The following is a 21,497-nucleotide window of genomic DNA, read 5'->3' as shown; positions in this document are numbered from 1 at the left end:
GTTTATATTTGTGTGAAATAAAGATCTATCTATCTATTTACTAATCTGGAAAACTTTTTCCACTAAACAAGTTTTTCAAAGAAAAGTAAAGAGCTCCATTAGGCCAAGAATGATCAAAATAAAGTCAAATAACCTCCCAAGCGTAAAACTACCGCAAATCACTGTCAATAAATAAATGAAATTTGAAACCGACAGAAATTATAATAAATAACCGAGTCAAACTCAAAACGAGCAAAAATTAACATGAGTAGGGCTGACAACCCCTATGGCTTCTCAATACTAGAACACAATTTGGGCTTTAGTGAAAAAAAAAAAAACAAAAAAAAATGACCGTGGATTGTTCGTTTAATTGGCATATGATTTTTTCAGTAAAACTCAAATTATGTTCTAGTCTTGAGAAGGCATAAGGGATATCAGCCCTAATTTTGTTAATTTTTGCTCGTTTTGAGTTTGACTCGGCTATTTATTGTAATTTCTGATCGTTTTGAGTTTCATTTATTTATTGATAGGGATTTGTGGCAGTTTTACGATTGGAAGATTATTTGATTTTATTTTTGCTCATTTTTTGCTTAATGGAGTTCTTTACTCTTCTTAGAAAAACTTGTTTTGTGGAAAAAGTTTTTTAAATTAATTTCTGTTTGTTTTTTATTGACATAATCTTTTTCATGGATAAAATAATTTTAATATCTTTTCAGTTTTTTTTTCTATAATAATCTATAGTACTGGTTGCTATTTGTATGTCAGAGAAACTTTTCAACAATTTTTAATCCTGACACACGGTCTTTTTTAATTTAATTTTATAGCTTCTGAAGTTGACCTGAAAAATATACCTTAATATCATTCCCAAAAGATTCTATTTATGCTCTTTGACAACCTGGATATACTTAAACCACTTTTTATGTGTTTAAGTTGTGTGAGCAGAAATAGTAATAGTAGTATCCCCAAAAGTTTTAACTTAATAACACCACTTGTTCTAGATATATTGCTGAGGTATCTTATGGCAACCATAACTACAATGCCTTTTGATTTATTAAAAAGCAACATTTAGTTTTAAAGCATAATGGGTCAATTGCATAATTGTGGGTTGCATAATTGTGGGGGTTATGAGAGGTCTTTAAATAAATAAGTAAGGAGCATTCAAATGCAAGTTAACCTATTAAACTAGGTCTACATCAATCTAAAGTGCTATTAGACTTCTGCCAGAGCCTAATTTTAAGCCCCCCCCCCCCCAAAAAAATAAGAAGAAGAAGCATGTATAAACAACTATTTTCTTGCCTAGGTGGAATAGCTGATGTGTATGTTGGACAATCTCTTGATACAGTCAAAGTTAAAATGCAGACTTTCCCGGATATTCACAAAAATATGGTGTCTTGTTTTGTTGAGACATTCAAAAAAGAAGGAATTAGAGGACTCTATGCAGGAACTACTCCTGCCTTAGTGGCAAATATAGCAGAAAATTCAGTGCTATTTGGATTCTATGGAGTTTGCCAAAAGCTTGTTTTGAAGTTCACTAATCAAAAGGTACCGTAATCTCGAATTTCTAGATTTCGATGGTCCTATTTGAAAGAACAATTTAAGAGTTATGCGTCTTGCGTGTATTGTGTATTTTTTCCAGTCTTATCATATAGAATAGATGGTTGTAGAATGTTGGAATAGGTTTCATTCATTCATAAGTTCAAGGTGTATTCTTGTTCTAGAAGGCTGTGTTTGATTGAGAATACTAAACTTCTTGTTAAGAGACAGTGAGAGAGTTAGAGAAAAAAAAAACTTGTGAGTAAAAGAGAGAGAAGTCTAATGAGTTTTTAAATACTTTAAATTAAGTTTAGCTGGAGCTCTTTAGCAGTTAACATTGGTGGAAGGGGTGAAATTAATTTTGTAATTAATTTAGGGCTAATTTGTTGCTTTTGTTATTATTGTAAATTATGATCAGATACTTTTTCATTTCACCTTCATTTGCAACTTTATCAGAGAATCGATTTGTTATTAAGTAAAACATTTTTCTGAATGTTGGTGTAATTTAATTTCGATTATCTCTCTGACAGAAGCTCTTGTTAGGAAGAGAAAAATCAATCTTGTGATTTATTGTATTTTTATGGGTTAGGGGAACTAGTTCCGCTGGGCAAATTCATTGGGTATCCTTTGCTGCATTCTCTTGTTTATGTTCTGAACATCAGAACCCAGTGATTTATTTTCTTTTTGAGTTTGAAAATACGTTTCTTATAGTCTTTATTTTTGTGAACTTGGTTGAAATCAGTTGAAGCCTTAAGTGGTATAAGATGGGGGGAGGGGGCTGAGGAGTCTCCCCTTAGATTCTGAAACATACCTTTATTGTGATTCCGTTGAAAGTTTTTTTTGGTATTTTAATTTAAAAAGATGTTAAAAGATATTAGATTTTGATAATACATTTACCCCTCTCTATATTTTTTAAAATTGATACTACTGGAATTTATAATTGTTACAACTGTTATCTTTCTATACTCTTTGTACAGTTTATGTAAAGACTTAGTTAACTCAACTCAGTAATTTAGTTCATGGTGGTCAAATATATTTTTGTAATAAAGCATGTTTTTTATATAATAAAAGCTGTATTATATTTTCTTTCAATGTATTGTTAATGGTCATGGTGTAGGTAATTAGTTTACTAATTAATTAGTCAAAATTTTACTTAAAAATGTCTTTATCTTCGAAAAGCTGAAGAATGAGATCCACTACGTATTGTTTTGATTATGTTGTTTTTTATTGTACAAAACTTATTTTGCTTTTTCCCCATAGCACACATACCTGGTATTCCAATAATTAATTAATTAAATTGAGATTAATATTATAATTTTTTTTATTTTAGTGAGTTGAAAAGTTAAACCCACTATGGCTACATCTTTTGTGTTTTTTTTACATTGTGGCCAACAGAGCTAATTCATTTTAGGCTTGAAACATAAAGTGAAACTTAATTATTTATTCATATTATAATCAATCAATTACAATAACCATGGAGCTTGCAGTGTTACCTTTTCACTTTTTTTGTCATTCTTTTTCATACCGAACTATTGAGACTATATGGTGATTAATTACTGGTAAAAATTAAAGTTCAAATAGAAAGCATCAAAAGGAATTTATGTCCATTGCCTCTAGAGTCGTTTTTGTATTTTCTGGCTCTCTTCCTATTTTGAACACTTGTCCAAATAGGCCAGAATATAATTTTCTATATTCTAGTCTGTTCTTCTTACAATGGGCAAAACCAACTTTGATTCATATTGGTCGAAGCAACGAGACCATAACAGACACTTATATCTCAAGTGGTGCACTGGTGTTTCAGATTAAACTAGGTTTGTATGTTTGATTTGTGACAAAACGATAAAGGCCTATTCACTATGCGGTTTTACTAATGCAGAAATTTAGCTAGCATCCATAACTGGAACAAGCCAAAACCGAAGTTCAATCAGCTTGAACTTAGTCAAGGCCAAGCTAATCAGAGAAATTTATTACTAATCCTTAGGAGGGCAGAAAGAAAAACTGTATGGGAATTTAAGGTTATGGTGAACACTTTCTATCTTATTTATTCCGGAGTTTTCAATCCAATAATTCTTACTATGAAGGGGCTGGGTGTTAAGCAAAAATTTTGATGTTGACTGAATCTCAATGTTAAATGTATTAGTATGAGCTAAATCTTATTGTGAAGAAGCCTTAAGCTGTGCAAAAAGTTGAAATTTAACCCAAATCAATTGTTATTACTTGTTTGTTAGAATGCAGATGAAAACTTCGAAAATTATGTAAAACCTTTGAGTCTACTTTACCCCAAAGGCAACCGTTAAAGAGCTGACCTGGTGTAGGCGCTAAAAGTTGTAGACTCGAATCTTGAAGCCTCATCACAAAACATTGAAACATTTTTCTGGGCAATGTTTGGAACAGTAGTACCAGATGAGTTTTCTGTTGGACCTTAAGACTACTTTAGGAAGCACTTTCTCCGTATTTTAGATTGCTTGTGGTAACCAAAGTGTGATAGTCTCTTTTGCTCTTGTATAAAATGATATGACAAACACAGAGAGGCCAGAAGGATAATATTGCAATTTTGGTCTAAAGTGGGTTGGAGGAGGGTTATTACAGGCAATTGGAGACTGTTCTCATTGGAGCCCTGGTATTGATGGTCTTGCAGGCAAATTGATTAAGTGCATGTCCAAGGATTTTTTGTCTCTAGAGAGTATGTTAACTTTGAGACGAAAGTGTAAAAAATTCTTGGTATAGAAGTATAAAAAATAAAGAAGAAAGTATTTAAAATTCTTATTGAAACAAAAAGGATTACTTGTTGCTGAACTGGCTTAGTGAATATAAGGACTTGCAGAATCTACTCCACGCACAATGAGTTGCAGAAGTCTATGGAAGACCTGGAAGGAATTCCTCCGAACTAATCATTTTGTTCTACTGCTTGTTCAATGATGAACTAGCAGACTAGAGGAACTGCAAAAATTCCAAGAAGAAAAGAAGTTGCAAAAACCCATACGGATAAAGCACGTCCCAACGCGTTGGCTTACACTAGGTCTGGAAACAGATTGACTTCTGGAGAATTTGTTATCCATAAGAGGTTTGTTCCTAAAATTCATTCCAAACAGGAATTCTGCTGTTATGAAGGTGTCTGAGTATCCAGAGTTATGAATTTTTCAAATTGAGAGAAAATGAAGGCAAGACTCCACTTCAATTCAGACTGTTTCTTCTTCTTCTTCTTCTGCTTTTACTGCCACCTTTCCACTGGATGAACTTCTTGTCTACTTCTTTTGTGAAGAGTTGACTTCGATTGTGACGGTACTTGCTGAGAGATATCTCAGGAAAGACAGTCTTTCTAATTTCTGTAAACATTTGATTATTTGGAACTGAGACAACTGAAATCTATACGCTTCACTTTTGGAAGACCTCGTCAGCGAAATGGTGCAGAAACGCATCAGAAGTATACATGGAACTCTTTAATGGAATTTTTTGCTAAGAGTAAAAGATCTATTCAAGTCCAACAGCAAACATTTGCTAAAAGAACCTCTGGGTGACGAAAAGGCTTTGAACTTGTCACTATCTGGTAAAACTGTTAAAGTTGTAAGGACTGGAGCCAGACTATGTGCTCAATAAGTTCAAACTGCTGGACTTCAGAAATTATGTCTTTCTTTGTTGTCAAAAAGAATTGATTAGTCGACTATTTGGAAAATTTTGTTAGCATTAGGAATACATCAGATAGTTTGAAATTTCTGTCAATTGCTGAACTAGTTGTAATTAGTCCTTGCTTTTCCTAGAGAAGTACAGTCTTTGAGCTAGGTTTTTATTTAAAGTCAATTCAGATTCTTGCTTATGAAAGACACAGAATGAGCAAGAAGTCACTGAATGCTTGAATTGCTCTCCCCTATTTTATAAAGATCTTTGGATGATAGGAAAATGTCTCAATTACTAAAAGTTTACTTCATTTACGCTAGAAGGGCAAGGGCGAGCAACCTGGCTTTCCTTGAACAAGAAGCCAGGAAGGAAAAGTAGAAGACGCAACAAGAAACGAAGAAGGAAGCTATTATAAGACCCACATAAATTGAACAAAGGAAATAGACAATTATGAAGTTCCAAAAACGTCTCATAGAGCATAAAGTTGCTTTTCCTGCAAAACAGAAATTTTCAGATCTTTGAACAAGGGAAGTACGTAGCGACTTTAGGAAAATTTTAATTATACTTCTTCATTAGATGTATGTGATGATGATGATGATGATGATGATGAAATGAGATGAAATGAAATGATGATGATGAAATCAATCATGATGATGAAAGTGTGGTAGTTATAGAGGCATTAGCTTGGTTTCTGTTGGAACCAAAATATTTAGTATGGTGATATTCTTTAGACTGAGAGATGCTGTAGATAAAGTTTTAAAGAGAAGAGCTCTGGGGTTTTAGGTAGGGGAGAGGACGTGTCGACCAAATTTCCACTCTTAGACTAATCATTGAGAAGTCTCTGATTCATCAAATCCTTTTAGTCCTCAGTTTTGAATATTATGAACAAGGGTTTGATTCAGCGTATAGAAGAGCTTTAGTGAAGGTCTTGTCCTTATATGGTATACCAGTTAAACTATTGAAGTGATATGTGCTGTATATGAGGACAACACTGCTGCGTTTAAGGTAGGAAATGAGGCTTATTATTATTCAATCCGGTCATTATTGAGTCTGGGTTATTTGAATCCGGAGTTAAGCAGGGTCGTGTTCTATTTCCATCTGTATAGATCATTTTGGTGGACTTTTTCCTGTGGAACATGGCAAATGCTATGGGAGACCTTGGAATCAAGTAAGAAGGTGAAATTCTTCTGGACTTGTATAATGCAGATGATTTGAGTGTCCTATATAAAAATGTTAGGAAAATGAAGGGTCTTTTGGAGGTTTTGATATTTCAGGGTGCAAGAATAGATTTGAAATTGTGGTTATGAAGACTAAACCGCTTAGAGTAGGAATAAATGAAAGTGAGCAGGTGATATTTGGTAACGGGAAGATAGATTAAGTGGATAGCTTCACCTACCTTGGTAGTATTATTTTTATTGATGGTGGATGTATTGAAGATGTAAAAAGTAGAATAGCCAAGCCCCAGTGTGCTTTTTCACATTTAAAAAAAGTTTGAAAGAATAGGAAGATAGTCCGCGAACCAATATTAGGCTGTGTTGATGTGAAGGTCAGGCGGCTTGGTGCTGCAGTGACTTGTTAGTAGTAGTAGTAGTAACAGTAAGTAAAAATGCTCACAAAATGAATGGATTTTCGGAGGTTTTGAGAGTTTCGAAAAAAAGAATTTGTTTGAAAATTAATGTTGCTTCGACTAGGAAAAAATGAAGGTGAAGTTGAGTAACGAGAAGATTGATCAAGTAGATAGCTTTGCTCACTTGGGTAGTATTATTAGTAAAGATAGTGAATGTAGTGAACGTCTAAAAAGTAGAATAACCCATGCCAAAAGTTTTTTTTTAGCGTTAAAAAAGTTAGGGAGAATAAGAAGATAAGTTTGGAAGTACTAGAGTATTGGAGCCGACGACAGGGACAGTGATCAATGTTAAATTTATCACAGAGGAATGGTCTATGGATAGTTTTAGGTAGATTTTTGACTGACAGTCTGCCGAAGAACAAGCTGTACGAAGGTTGTGGTTCTATTCCAATTTCAAGCGCTATAATGAAAGAAGAGCTGAAATGGTTAGGACATGTTTTACGGATGTAGGATGTTAGATTAACAAAGATTGTTCTTGTTGCCCATCCATCTGGGGCAAAGTGAAAAGCACGTTGGAAGAAGTTGCAAGGACAAATTTAAAATAAATTAGACCTTAATGGGAGGAGGTAAAGAGTAAAGTTCTGAAGAGATTGGGGCGAAGGAACAGCATGTGTTGGCCTTATGGTGCTGTAGTGAGTTATTAGTAGTAGTAGTAGTAGTAGTAACACGAATTGTTAATTTTACTTGCATAATTAGTAACAATATTATAATTAGAATAATTAATTAAATGTGAATTAGATAACTAATTAATTAAATAAGTCAATAAATAAACAGTTAACTGAAATTGCTAAAGCATTTTTCTGAGTTTTAGACAGTGGAAGAGTTAAATCCACTTGGTAAGCCAACGCCGTTGTAGGACCCTTACCTGTGTTATTTTGTCCTCTTGCGTTGTGGCCAGAGGATTGAGTAAGTCTTGATTAATATTATAATTAATTAATTACGGTGCACACTGTTATAACTAGTGAAAAACTACACAAAATAGTTAAATAATTCATAACAGTTTAATGAACTTTACTTTGTAATTAGCATAGATAATCAATAATGGATTACAACTACTATTTTATAATTTAATGATAATTAATTTAATGATTGTGTTGCAACATATGATTTAATTAATTCAAAGCGTTATGATATTTTTGTTTGAATTTAGAGAGTGGAAGAATTAAATCCACTAGGTAACGCCGTTGCGGGAACTTTGGCTGCATTTTTTTGTTCTTTTGCATTGTGTCCGACAGAGCTGGTTAAGTGTAGACTCCAAGCACAAATGGAGATGGAAGCTATGAGACCAAAAGGCCATCCAAGAGTAAGTGTTCTACTCTCTTTCCATCTAAAGTCTTTCTTTTTTATTCTAAATTTGGCATGTTGAATGGATTGTTAAACATGTTTCTTGTCTTGTGTTTGGTTTGGATCATATAATTTATCATGATGTACGATGTAGGTACATAACAGGCTCAGAATAGCCGAGGATCAGTGTTTATTGGAAGATAGTCACTGATACATTTGCTTTTGCTTCCTGTGATGTCAGAGAACTTTATTTGTAATGTTTAGTCTCTCACTCTCATAGGCAAAAGAGCCTTTGTGGGAGTTTAAAGCTTTGTAATTTTTTCTGTGCTTTCTTTTGATAAATTGATTGAGTGAATTGATTGATATTGAAAGCTCTAAATGAAAAAATAAATTTATTAAAGACAGATCTATGCGTATAGTATATTAGTAAGTGCAAGTAAATGAGTGCTGCTTTGGTTGACACATCAAAAGTTTCTGGTAGGGTGGTTTCTAAGTGGGGCTACTTTAGGATTTTTTTTTCTGGATGCCTGAAACCCCTTCAAATAATATTTTGGCTTAAATCATGAGAGTTGCCATGGGAATTGTTTTTTTGTACGCTTCTCAAGATGAGGATGATTCCCTCCGTTAGTAAGAATAAAATAAGAAATACAAACACATACAACAACATATATGTTGTTGATAAAACAATATAGAAAAACAATGATAGAAATAAAACACATATATGCAACATAAAACAATGACGCAACATAAAAAAAACAACATAAACATAAAACATAAACATAAAAACATAATAAAAACATAAACATAAAAAAAAAAAAACATAAAATGCAACATAAAAAAACATAACGTGCAACATAAAACAATTTTTTTCTCTACGAACTTTCATCTTAGCCATGTGTTTGTTCCCTTAAGAGGCACTTGCTAAAATAGTATATAATGCTTTGGCTTAGAAAAATATTATATTTCTTAGATTTACAAATTCTTGTTGTGTTTTAGATAAGTGTAACTGTTTTTTTTAGGTTTTTTCCTCCTTCCACGATTAGTATTCTGTGGCAAGGAAATTGTAGGAGTTAAAGATTCGAAACTTTTTTCAAATGGAAATTGAAGAACGGAAATAAAGCTCTTCAGAACTTTGTGAAATTTGGCAGAATTTGCCATAAAGAGGGGAATGTTCTTTTCTATTCCTTCTAAAAGATGTTAGAAAGAAGAGAAGTTCCAAAGTTCATTTCCTAGGGTTTAGGGGGTCTATGAGTTTTGCTCATCAAGACGTCTACCGGAAAAGGTCATTGATTACAAGCGAACTTGGAGGGAATTAAAAGCTAGTGTTCTAAGTTACTTATTGCCTTTCGTTGCTGTGTACAGTCTGACCTCTTGGTGGGAGCGAAGGACTCCGTAAATTGTAGTTATCGTGATATATACCGGAAGGGGCTATCGTTTTACCACCAAATGTTTGGAGAATAACATTGAGTATCCTAAACATGCATTGTACAGCCCATACCTGATTTTACCCCTCTGGGGAGAAGAGGGGATGGAGGAAGAGGGCGCCCTAAGTTCTTGTCACCACGACATCTTCTAAAAGGTATCACTGGATCTCGATCCGGACTTTGTGAGAACTTAGGTTTATCACCCTAATTGTGTAGCTTGGAAGTTTGGGTCTAATATAACCCTTTTGGGCAACAGGGAAATGTTGCTCTCCAAATCTTGTCATTAGCTTATTTGAAATAGGAGGATGTTGGATTCTGGCCAAACCTTCTGATTCGGAAAAGCTAAAATTCTAATCGTGTCTACGGGTGTCTGGTCAGAGTATGACCTGTGCATAGGGACATAGACGAGTGACATAATTTCTTGTTATAAGGATATCTACCAGAAGAGGGGTTTAGATTTCAACGAAAATATGCCAAAAATAACATTTAGTGTATTAGTTCTATCTTTCTAAAGAAAGGGGCCAATCCAGCTCCTTTGGTGGAGAAAAATGGGGATTGGGATTTCTCGTTGTTAAAATATGTTCAAGCAGAGTGATGGGATCTAAAAAAAATCTTATTCTGGACAAGAGACAGCTTGCTAATTACACCCTATAAGATGTTAAGTCCGTCTCAATCTCTGTGGGGAAAGGGGTGTCCCCACAGGGGCTGTGGGCAGCCTCTGTGGAGGGGGTCGCTAAAGTCTTTAGACATCAAAGGTTATCAGTTGTTATTTTCTCGATGGCAGCATGCCCCATGTAGGGCCCAGGAGCCGTGAGCGGCCCAGCAGTACTCGTATTGTGTTTCATAAAGCTTTTTGAGAAGATGTTCCCTTTTTTTATTTTAATTTGCTCAAAAAGAATATAAAACAGAAAAAAACATTGAACATCTGGGTAATTTCTTACTATGGGTGTATACACAGACATAAATGTGAGTACGAATGTGAAAATTCAGATTGTTACCTTTTTATTGACACTTTTCGTTTACAAATTCTTGATGTATTGGTGTACTGTTTTAAAATTGATCCTGTTACTCTCTTTAGGTCCATTCGTTTTCTTTTTATTTATGTTTCGATTTTACTTTTATTACTGTTTTCTATAAAAATAAGCTGATAATCATATTTACAGTTGAAGTTAATTATAGTTTTAAAGAAAATAATATCAACACAAAATTTGAAAATACTGCAAAGAAATTATTGCATGGTCTGCTATTTTTGAATGTTTTTTTTTCTTTGTATTCGGTGCCTGTAACTCAGCCCTCGTTTATCTCAACCCATTTAGTTCAACCTCGTTCAACTCAACCACCTCCGTTGAACTCAAACCCCCTTTAACTCGTTAATGTGATCCTGTCACATTTAGTGTTATAGGATGAAGATGAAAAGAAAAGGAACAATATTTTCAAGGCAGTGATTGTTTTTTTTGGCAAATAAAAGGAGGTATATAAAAAAAATGTTCAAAAAGTGAGCTTTATATTTTATAATGAGTTTAAAAAAATGGTTAAAAAATGAGCTTTATATTTTATAATGAGTAAGTCATTGTGAAAAAATCATTTAAATTGTAGATTTAAAAAATAGCTTTGTATTTGATTTTTAGATTTTATTTGTGTTTTGTTGTTTAGTGAGTTAGAAAAGGAATGGAAAAAGGATTAACTTACCCCATAATTCTATACAGGGGATGATTCAGGGGGGGGGGTTTAGATGCATGTGCACCCCCCCCCCCCCGAAAATTAAGTGTTGCACTAATTAGAGGGATGGATGGGCGAAAGGTATCAATGGGGGAATCTATGTTTCGCTGGTGCCCAACTTAAACATTATTTCTGTATCTGCTCCTGGTATTATATCCTCGAGTATGCACTAAAACGGTATAATTTTATACTTCAGCATGGTTAATAAATTCTGCTATATTTTTTTATTAAGTAATGCTTGCCAAAGTGATAGCATGAAATATAAAGACTGAGGTTTGTTCCAAGACTTCTTGAAGTTGAAAAGTGTTAAATAGTTAAAGTTTGAGGGACCGCTTTTAGATGATTTATAGCTAGGTGTTTTGCACTGAGTGTGTTTTTGCTTCAAGTTCTCTATAGTCGCAGAATAAAAGGTACGAACTCGTAAATATAAAATACATTAAGTTTCAAATGCAAAAATTAAAAAAGAGGCAAAAAAGTAAAAAAAAAATCCAAAGTTAGAATAAGACGCTCTTTATTTTACTGTTCTCAGATTTGCTAAAACTGTAAAGTATTTTTTTTTTCTTACTACTGGGGAAAAGCGACAATTTAATGATTGCCTATTTTCACGAGACTGACTATTTTCAAAATACCAAAAAACTAGGGGGGAGGGGCAAATTAAACCTTTTTAATACTAAACATAAAAGCTTGAAGCCATGACATAATAGTTGTCTTTTTGACAAATATATATATATATATATATATATATATATATATATATATATATATATATATATATATATATATATATATATATATATATATATATATATATATATATATATATATATATATATATATATATATATATATATATATATATATATATATATATATATATATATATATATATATATATATATATATATATATATATATATATATATATATATATATATATATATATATATATATATATATATATATATATATATATATATATATATATATATATATATATATATAATATATATATATATATATATACAATCCATGGAATGGCGATATTCATCATCACCTAAAAAACTGTGCGGATGATTTTCCGGGCAGAAATTGTTTGCTTAAATTTCACTTTTTTGGGTGATGATGAATGTCGCCATCCCATGGATTGTTATTTTGATTCTCACCCATTTCCTTACCATTCCATCACTCATAATGTTTTGTCCGTAAACATCACAGATCTCACGATGAATATCGATCGGTTTTACGCCTTTAGCACTAAGAAATCGTATAACCGCCTGTACTTCATAATCGGCGGGACTCACGATTGTCGGAGGCATCTTAAACACTCAGTAAACAACGTATACAATTAAAAATCAGACTGTAATGGCGTCAGTGCGTAGACAAGAGATGTAGGTAACCAGCGTGCATGCGCAGAACGGCGACAGTAGTACTGTGGCGGCGTAATCGTAAAACGGTAGGCTACTTACTTAAAAAACATGTCTCGTATATATATATATATATATATATATATATATATATATATATATATATATATATATATATATATATATATATATATATATATATATATATATGTATATGTATATATATATGTATGTACATCAGTCTTGAAAATTTTCAGTTTTGCGGAGACCAAGCAAAACAAACTTTTTAGTTTTTAGTACTTTTGAATACAAAATAGTTTCTTTCTTAATTTTTGGATAGCTTTATCAAATTAGACTTGAGAGCCTAGGAATCCTATTGATAATATTTGATTTTTCTTGTAAGGTTTTATTCTTTAGGAGGACTAAACTTGTTACAGTTTAATTTTCTAGGTGAAAATTGGGCCGCTTAGCATGACTGAAAGTATTTTGAAAACTGAAGGTGTACGTGGATTATTCCATGGGCTCTCAGCAACAATAGCCCGAGAAATGCCTGGATATTTTGCTTTGTTTGGAGGCATGGAAGTCACAAAAAACTTATTAACTCCTTCTGGCAAAACAAAGGAGGAAATTGGTAAGTCGCTACTGTTCCGTTTCTATGAGCTTTAAAGTAATATCAGGGCTTGTGAAATGAACTTGGGGCCCTTTTATCGACTAGTCAATGCTGGCAATTGGCCTTACTACGTTGAAACATTCTCTTGGGATTATATACAAACATTTTAAAATTCCTTACTCCTTGCTCTGTAAAGCTCCTTGTCTTACCATCCTAAAAGATAAAAGGGATAGGTTTTCTACTACTACCATTACTGGTACCTCACTGGTAACTTACTGCAGTACCATGCCGCCTGAGGCCAGCACAGCCACAAATGATCCTCCTGCATTTCAATCTATTTAAAGGCTTCCTATTTACACCCTCCTAAGATGTTCTAATTTCCCTTAAATACTTCCTTATGACCTCCTTGCACCCAGTTCGGGAACGGCCTTTTTTTTGTTTGGCCCCTAATGGTTGGCCAAAAAGGACGATCTTTGTTAATCTGTCATTCTTCCTCCGCATAATACTTCACCCTTCATTCGAAATCTGTCATTACTAACACCTGTGCCGAGAGAAATTTTCCATAGTTTCAACCCCTTTACTTGTCTTTTTCAACTCTCCCAAATTATTAACCAACCTATTTCCTTACGAAAAAGTTTCCTCCCCTTAATAATAGTACACCATAATAAGTAAGAACCTGGCCCCTGAAAAAAATGTTGACACCTCCAAAAAAGTATTTTTTCGACTCGCCAATTGGTCGTAAAAATACAGGTAAAAAAATTCTTACTGCTAAAGTGCTGGTAGGAAGTTTTTGAATTGTCTTTAAAGTTTTAAACCATTATTTCAGACCATTGGACAAAGCTCATGGAAGGTTTCTGTCCAAAGATCGAATATTTGGTGTTGGAACAGTTGTTCTTGTCGTCGACTTAAAGAAATATAAATCACGTTGGAATGGAAGTATGTAATATTATATCCCAATTCAGCCAATTTTTATTAATTTATTTTAATATTTTTGAATGGTTTTGTATCTTTCTCACGGGCGGAATTTGTTAACTTTCTCGCATTCCCTTCTTAATCCAGGGAAGGGGTTGGGGGGATTGACCCCCCCCCACCCTGAAATATTTGTCCGACTCTTAAAAACGCAACAGAAAATTTATATTAACACATTTTTTATGCGTTTTTTTTTTTTTGAAGCCCTCAATGCCTTTAATACATTAAAAAGTTTGTTTTTTTCTTATTTGGGGAGTTATCTGCTCTTTTTCTTTCTTTTTTATTTTAAGGTCGTTCGATACTTCAAAGAATCGCTCTATCTCTTCCATTACGAATTTTTTTAATTTGTGTCGCTAAACTATTCAGAATTGATTTGGCGGTATTGTATAGCTTTGATAAGAGATCCGAATAAACGACAGAAAACTAAAAGCCGTTTGGGGGGATTTACTCCCCCCCCCACACCCTGAAATATTTGTCCGACTCTTAAAAACGTAACAGAAAATGTATATTAACACATTTTTTCTGCGTTTTTTGTTTTTTTATTTTGGCAGCCCTCAATGTCTTTAATACATTAAAAAGTTTTTTTTTTTATATTTGGGAAGCTATCTACCCTCTTTCTCTCTTTGTTTTTTTAAGGTCGTTCGATACCTTAAAGAATCACTCTATCTCTTCCATTACGAATTTTTTTAATTTGTGTCGCTAAACCATTCAGAATTGATTTGGTGGTATTGTATAGCATTGATAAGAGATCCTAGTAAACGACAGAAAACTAAAAGCCGGTTGGTGGGATTGACTCCCCCACCCTGAAATATTTGTCCGACTCTTAAAAACGTTACAAAAAATTTATATTAACACATCTTTTATGCGTTTTTTATTTTTTTTATTTTATTTTTTTTGCAGCCCTCAACGCCTTTAATACATTAAAAAGTTTTTTTTTTATATTTGGGAAGCTATCTACTCTCTTTCTCTCTTTGTTATTTTAAGGTCGTTCGATACCTTAAAGAATCACTCTATCTCTTCCATTACGAATTTTTTTGATTTGTGTCGCTAAACCATTCAGAATTGATTTGGCGGTATTGTATAGCTTTGATAAGAGATCCGAATAAATGACAGAAAACTAAAAGCCGACACCTTCTTTTCCGGAAATCTTGGAAAACAATTTAACTCTTCCAATTTTGTGCCAGAGATAGAAATATTTAGATTTAATAAAACATACAAGATTAGAAAGCGTGAATTTTGATTTTTTCGATTTAAGAGAGCAACATGAAATTGCTTGGAAAAACATGAAAAATCAGCTCCAAAGAAGTCTCATTGTATATTTAACCGCTTTGGAGGTTCCTGTTGTGCTAACTGTCTTTGTTGAAATTTTTGCGGACACAGGATACACATTATTCTATGGAGCCATGGGCATTCCATGGGCATGGAGCATATGCTCCATGCCCATTGATTAGACAATGTTTTGCTTCATAATTAGTAAGAGATTATAGATTTCCCTTTTTTAAACTAGCCTCTCTTTAGCTTTTCGAACTATAAACACAACTAAATCTCCGATCAGTTTATGCCAAAATTGCTTCGGATGTTCCCTGTGGTGCTGAACAAATTTAATAATAACCCCTTTGTCTTTGAAACTGTCAGTCGACACTGAGACTGGCAAAATAAAATTTTGTTATCGAACCTCCTTAATATGTGTTTTTTTCAATTTAGGCCCTGTAAGGACATGGGTGGCTGGAGGTATGGGTGGAATATACTTCTGGATAGTTATCTTCCCATTTGATGTTGTGAAATCACGGCTGCAAGTTGCAGGATCTGGGGGACGAATTTTTTCAGTCCTAATGAACATTTTCAGAAATGAAGGTACGTTCTTATGTCATTTTAGGGAGTATGATATTTGCAATTAGGGCACCAACAGACAGAAACAAAAAGGAGGGACTCAGTTAAAAGGAGAGACGAAAGGAGTTAAAAAACTAAAATGATGTTTTAAATCTAGTATGTAAATCTACTGCAGATCAGGAGTTTTTATTGTTTTAATCTTAAGAGTTTAAAGACAACGACAAGTAAATGATAGATTAAAGACAAGCAAATTATTTAAGCGGAATTATCATAAGCAGCGCAATAGCGCTGCCTAAGTAAAGAACGATGTGGGCACAATGTATTATTTATTTCTTGGTTTCTTGGTCTTAGACCAGGGCACTTCGTATCGAAGGAGTTGTCGTAGAAACTTCGAAAAGGACTCATTCAATTGGAAATCGGAAGGGCTTGTGCCCTTTTTAGTAGCCGAAAGTGATTGGAATGTGACTAACACCATTTCTACGCCCACCATTTCCCCAAACACATCCATATCAAAATTTTGAGATAGCCATTTTGTTCAGCGTAGTTGATTTCCAGATAGAAATTATGTTTTTGAGGAGGACACTCCCCCCACTGCCCTCAGGGCAAGGGTTGTAAGTTATACCCTGAGGGCATATAAGGTTTTTATAGAAAGCTTTGTCGCTAGACCCCGGCGCCGCGCCGATGAGGGAAGGCCGGCGACGGCGGGGTCAAAAACAGTGCGCCGTGCCACCGGTAAGATGTCGGCGGCGTGCCGACGGCGTGATCAATGTTGACCGCAAACATTAATGTTTTCATCAGTCTTTCTCAAATCACAGCTTAAATTTACAACAGATTCGAGGCTATTCATGAGTTCAAAAATTCACAAGTCGCTGGCTGGAAACTGGTCTTCTTTGTTATTCATCAAGAGAAGTAGAAATCTGGTAGAAACGAAATGGCTGTGGCGTTTCAGAACCCTTGCATAATACGAGTAGTTGAAGTATCTATTAGCTATGTATTCTTGACATAAATAATTATCAAAATTAGTAGTTTTTTTCATCGAGCATTACTGCATACAAAACTTCGAATGCTGTATCACAAAATTTGTCAGTTATCTGGGTAAAAACTTTGAATTTAAGTTTGAACTTAGAAGATTAATTTTTTCATAATGCCTTTTGCCTGTATCTGTTTTGCCACATTTAAAACAGTTTAATTGGGCGAATTTGATATTGATTGTTTTTTTTTTTTTGCTATTTTTGATTCCTAAGAATCCTTCTAGTATTAAAAAACTGTTTTTAATAACAATTAAAAAAAATTGCATTTTAAAGTTTTTTTTGGCTTCTTTATAGAATATATGTCATGTAGTCTAAGGCTGAACTGCTGCCTTTTTATTCCTTTTGGCTGCTATTTTGGATATTATTCATTTTTCCTTTTGGGGATTCATTCCAAATTATAAACTGATAAATACCTAATATCAGTCAAATTATAAACTGCATCTAAAAGCAGTAAATTTTACAAATTGAAAAATACACGATGAACACTTCACATGATAACACTTCAATTACAATGAAACAAAAACACTTAATGGTTTATTCTGCATGAAGAAAAATGAAGTGCCAGCTATTTTCTTAGGTAAAAAAAATGAAAAGCTCATCCGTTTTAAATGTAATTAAATGAAACAATATGCAGACTTAAGTAGCTCCAGTAAGATGTTGAGATTCTCATCCTAGTTCGTCACTTTTAATCCAAGCGAAATGTTAGGACACTTAGTATCAGTTATTGAGTTTAATCTTTGATTTCCAAATGCTCACAAAAATTACCAAATTTAAGAAAGTCGCCACAATAAGTCAGCTGAGGTCAAAATGCTCAAAGACTCCTCTTTAATCCCCACCCAGGTTCATAGTTTCTGCTATGGTCATTTCCATGGAAATCTCCAAAGAGTTTCTTTTTAAAATAGCTTTCAAGCGTAGTTAAGGATATTTAGCCTTTTTTGCTTTTCTTCAAGGCTTTGAAAATTTTTTTATAATATTTCAAGTGTTATATTTGTTAGATTTGTGCATATTTGTGGTAATCATTTGTGGGGTGATCGAATTTTTTAAACCACTGTAGATACGTAAGAACGTTGCAACATCTAGTACACAGAGGTCATAAGACTGTCAGAGACTCCTCCGTGAACCTCCCAAATTGAAAGCTTTTATTATGACCTGGCCTTTTAACGTAACTTGGGCACTGGACCAAGGGCGCCATTGTCACTTGAGCGCAACGTTAGGTGGGGATGTCGATATCGCTTTCGTCACACCAATTTGTTTTATTGTGAATCTGCCTGGTGCTTATGAATGAATGCTTTCAAAGTAAACCGGTGTCATCAATAAGAAAAAAAAACGGGTTGGACGCATATATCCCTTTCCCTTTGGACGATAAAACCATGCAAGTGCTATATCAAGTATAACTCACGAAAATCTTGTTAATTTTCGTCAACTTTTCAACTTTTTGGCATCCCTGCTTTAAATAAAAAAAAATCAAGGTAATCACTTAAATATAATAACTCCCTATGCCCCCCCCCTCTGGATACCACCTTGATAGGATGCCGTCTCTGCTTTAAATTAAAAAAAAATAACTTCTTGAGATCCCTGCTTTCAATAAAAAAATTCGAGATATTATCATTTAAATGTAATACCTCCTTACCCCCCACCCCTCTGGATACCACCTTGATAGGATACCATCTCAGCTTTCATTAGAAAAATAATTTACTTAATAATTAACTATGTCACTATATGGTTCAAACAAACACGCAAAATAACGTTAAACAGCTTAGTGTTCCTTGAAAATAAAATTGAGGGTATGAGTAAAGGGGTGCAAAGACAACAACAAAAAAGTCGAAATTATTCAGATATAACTCAAGTTATTGGAAAACTGAGTCATAGATTTGCCGTGGCATTCAATAAGATCCAAAGAATCTAATTAAAAGGGAGCACACAAAAAAGCCAAATTAGGCCAGCAGCCTATGAGAAAGCGCAAAATACACAAGACAATGAACAAGTCCTAATGGGGGGCCCTGGGTCTATCAATATATTTCAATGGTTTCCCAGGGAATTTGATATCATTTTCTTTTGTCTCTACTTAAAATGAAAAAAAAATAATTATCTTTTTGGGCTCCCTGCTTTCAAAAAAAAAATGAGGTATTATCATTTAAAAATGATAGCCCCCCTATCCCCCCTTCCCTATAGGCAATAATTTACAATTTATTTATGAATCATATTTTGGGGTAACTTCCGTTTCAATCTTTAATTCTCCAACCTTGTACATAGCTTAGTCTATAGCTAAATTTCGTCTCAATAGAGGGGGGTTCTTTGGGGGGGGGGGGGGGTAAAAATTTTTAAGAATAAATATCGTATTTTCTATCAGATGTTAAATAGTTGAGTATTAAAAATTAATAAAATCTTATCTAAAAACAGCAAAAAAAAACAAAAAAAACTGCAAACTTACAATTCAGCTGTAGAAACAATCTGTCGGTTGTCAGTTTCAAAATTCAACTGAAGGCTGAAGCTGTATAGTAGTGAATGCGTTCTATAATTCTATTCAACTTGAAAATAAAATTCTTGACTACGAATGATGCAAGAAATAGCGATTGGGAAACTGCATTCGAAATGATTTCAACTCATTTCATAAACACAATATTTTTTTTTGTCAACTTATGAAGAACTGTGTATATTGCAATTGCATATTGCATCTGTCTGGTTTTAATGCAAAGAAACAAAAGAGACAAAAACTAATGAACAAGAGAGTAGGGAAGAATTATGGTATGCAAAGTAATATTTGGCAGGGAAAGCCACTGGTGATAAATCGCTAGGGGTGGCACCGTGATTGTGTGATTTTCGGGGATTCGGGGAACCAAATTTTTTTTCGGGGTGACGCATACGATTGTCAGGGAAATACCCGAAAATTCGGGAATAGTGCAAGCTGTGCTTGATTTCTAATCAGGAAAATCGAAATACTAAACCATACGAGAAGGAAAAGCTCCGACTTTGCGGTTGACGCAATAAAGAATTGCCGCAAAATTAGTTTTTAAAGTCGACCGAACGCCGCCGCCTCTGCCGGCGGCAGCGCGCCTGCGGCGCGCCGGCAGCTTTCGACCGGGCCTCTCGTCGGCGGCGTTCGGTCGATCCACCGGTGCGGCGCCGGGGTCTATTTGTAGCAGAAACTTCAAAAAGGGCTCATTCGATTGGAAATTCAAAGGACTAGTGCCCTTTTTAATAGTCGAAAGTGATTGGAGTGCAACTAACCCCCTCTCACGCCCACCTTTTCCACAAACACATACAATCAAAATTTTGAGATAGGTTTTTTGTTCAACGTAGTTGAAAGTTCTGGAAATTAAGTCTTTGAGGATGACAACCCCCCCCCCCCCCACAGCCCTCAGGACAAGGGTTGTAAGTTATGCCCTGGGGGGCATATTAGGTTTTTTATTAAGCGTTGTCGTAGAAACTTCAAAAAGGGCTCATTCAGTTGGAAATTGAAATGGCTAGTGCCCTTTTTAATAATCAAAAGTGATTGGAGGGCAACTAACCCTCCTCTTACACCAACCTTTTCCCCAAACACATCCAATCAAATTTTTTAGATAGCTATTTTGTTCAACGTAGTTAAAAGTTTTAGAAATTAGGTCTTTGAGGATAATAACCCCCTCAGAGCCCTCGGAGCAAGGTTTGTAAGTTATGCCCTGGGGGCATATAAGGTTTTTATAGATAGCGATGTTGCAGAAACTTAAAAATGGCTCATTTGATTGGAAATTAGAAGGGCTTGTGCCTTTTTTAATTGTCGAAAGTGATTGGAGGCTAACTAACACCCCTCTCACACCCACCATCCAAGTACATCCAATCAAAATTTTGAGATAGCCATTTTGTTCGACGTATTTGAAAAGTCTGGAAATTATGTTTTGAGGATGACACTCCCCCCACAACCCTCAGGGCAAGGTCTGTAGGTTATGCCCTGGGGGCATATGAGGTTTCTTTATAGAAAGCTTTGTCGTAGAAACTTCAAAATGGGCTCATTCGATTGGAAATTGAAAGGGCTAGTGCTATTTTTAATAGTTGAAAGTGATTGGAGGGCAAGTAACCCCCTCTCACGCCCAACATTTCCCCGAACACATCCAATAAAAATTTTGAGATAGCCATTTTGTTCAACGTAGTTGAAAGGACCGGAAATTATGTCTTTGAGGATGACACTCCCCCCATAGCCCTCAGGACAAGGGTTGGAAGTTTTGCCCTGGTGGCATGTAAGGTTTTAATAGAAAGCTGTGTCGTCGAAGCTTCAAAAAGGGCTCGTTCAGTTAGAAATTGAAAAGGCTAGTGCCCTTTTTGATAGTCGAAAGTGATTGGAGGGCAACTAACCCCCCTCTCACACCCACCATTGCCCCAAACACATCCAATCAAAATTTTGTGATAGCCATTTTGTTAGACGTAGTTAAAAAATCTGGAAATTATGTTTTTGAGGATGACACTCCCCCCCCAGCGCTCAGGGCAAGGGTTGTAAGTTATGCCCTTGGGGCATATGAGGTTTTTTTATAGGTAGTG

General features: G+C 34.5%; 1 protein-coding gene across 3 annotated transcripts in view; it reads left to right on the top strand.

The window, feature by feature from the left end:
• Positions 1 to 21,497, top strand: part of LOC148951859 (mitochondrial ornithine transporter 1-like) — a 120,664-nt gene that overhangs the window by 89,473 nt on the left and 9,694 nt on the right. For 2 of the 3 annotated variants that reach the window (XM_089089371.1, XM_089089370.1), the window contains exons 2-5: positions 1,280 to 1,521; positions 7,905 to 8,057; positions 12,996 to 13,176; positions 15,829 to 15,978. In XM_089089371.1, the coding sequence (XP_088945497.1) occupies positions 1,333 to 1,521; positions 7,905 to 8,057; positions 12,996 to 13,176; positions 15,829 to 15,978 (673 nt within the window). In that variant the 5' untranslated portion in view covers positions 1,280 to 1,332. Of the gene's footprint in view, positions 1 to 1,279; positions 1,522 to 7,904; positions 8,058 to 12,995; positions 13,177 to 13,981; positions 14,092 to 15,828; positions 15,979 to 21,497 lie in introns of those variants that run through there. The other variant, XM_089089372.1, reaches the window with a different exon arrangement.

This window comes from Artemia sp. Qi Xiang Cuo, chromosome 5 (assembly GCF_049724085.1).
Source record: "Artemia sp. Qi Xiang Cuo chromosome 5, ASM4972408v1, whole genome shotgun sequence".
NCBI classification, from domain to species: domain Eukaryota; kingdom Metazoa; phylum Arthropoda; class Branchiopoda; order Anostraca; family Artemiidae; genus Artemia; species Artemia sp. Qi Xiang Cuo.
Note: the sequence above shows the minus strand (reverse complement) of the source record. Positions and strands in the feature narration are given on the sequence as shown.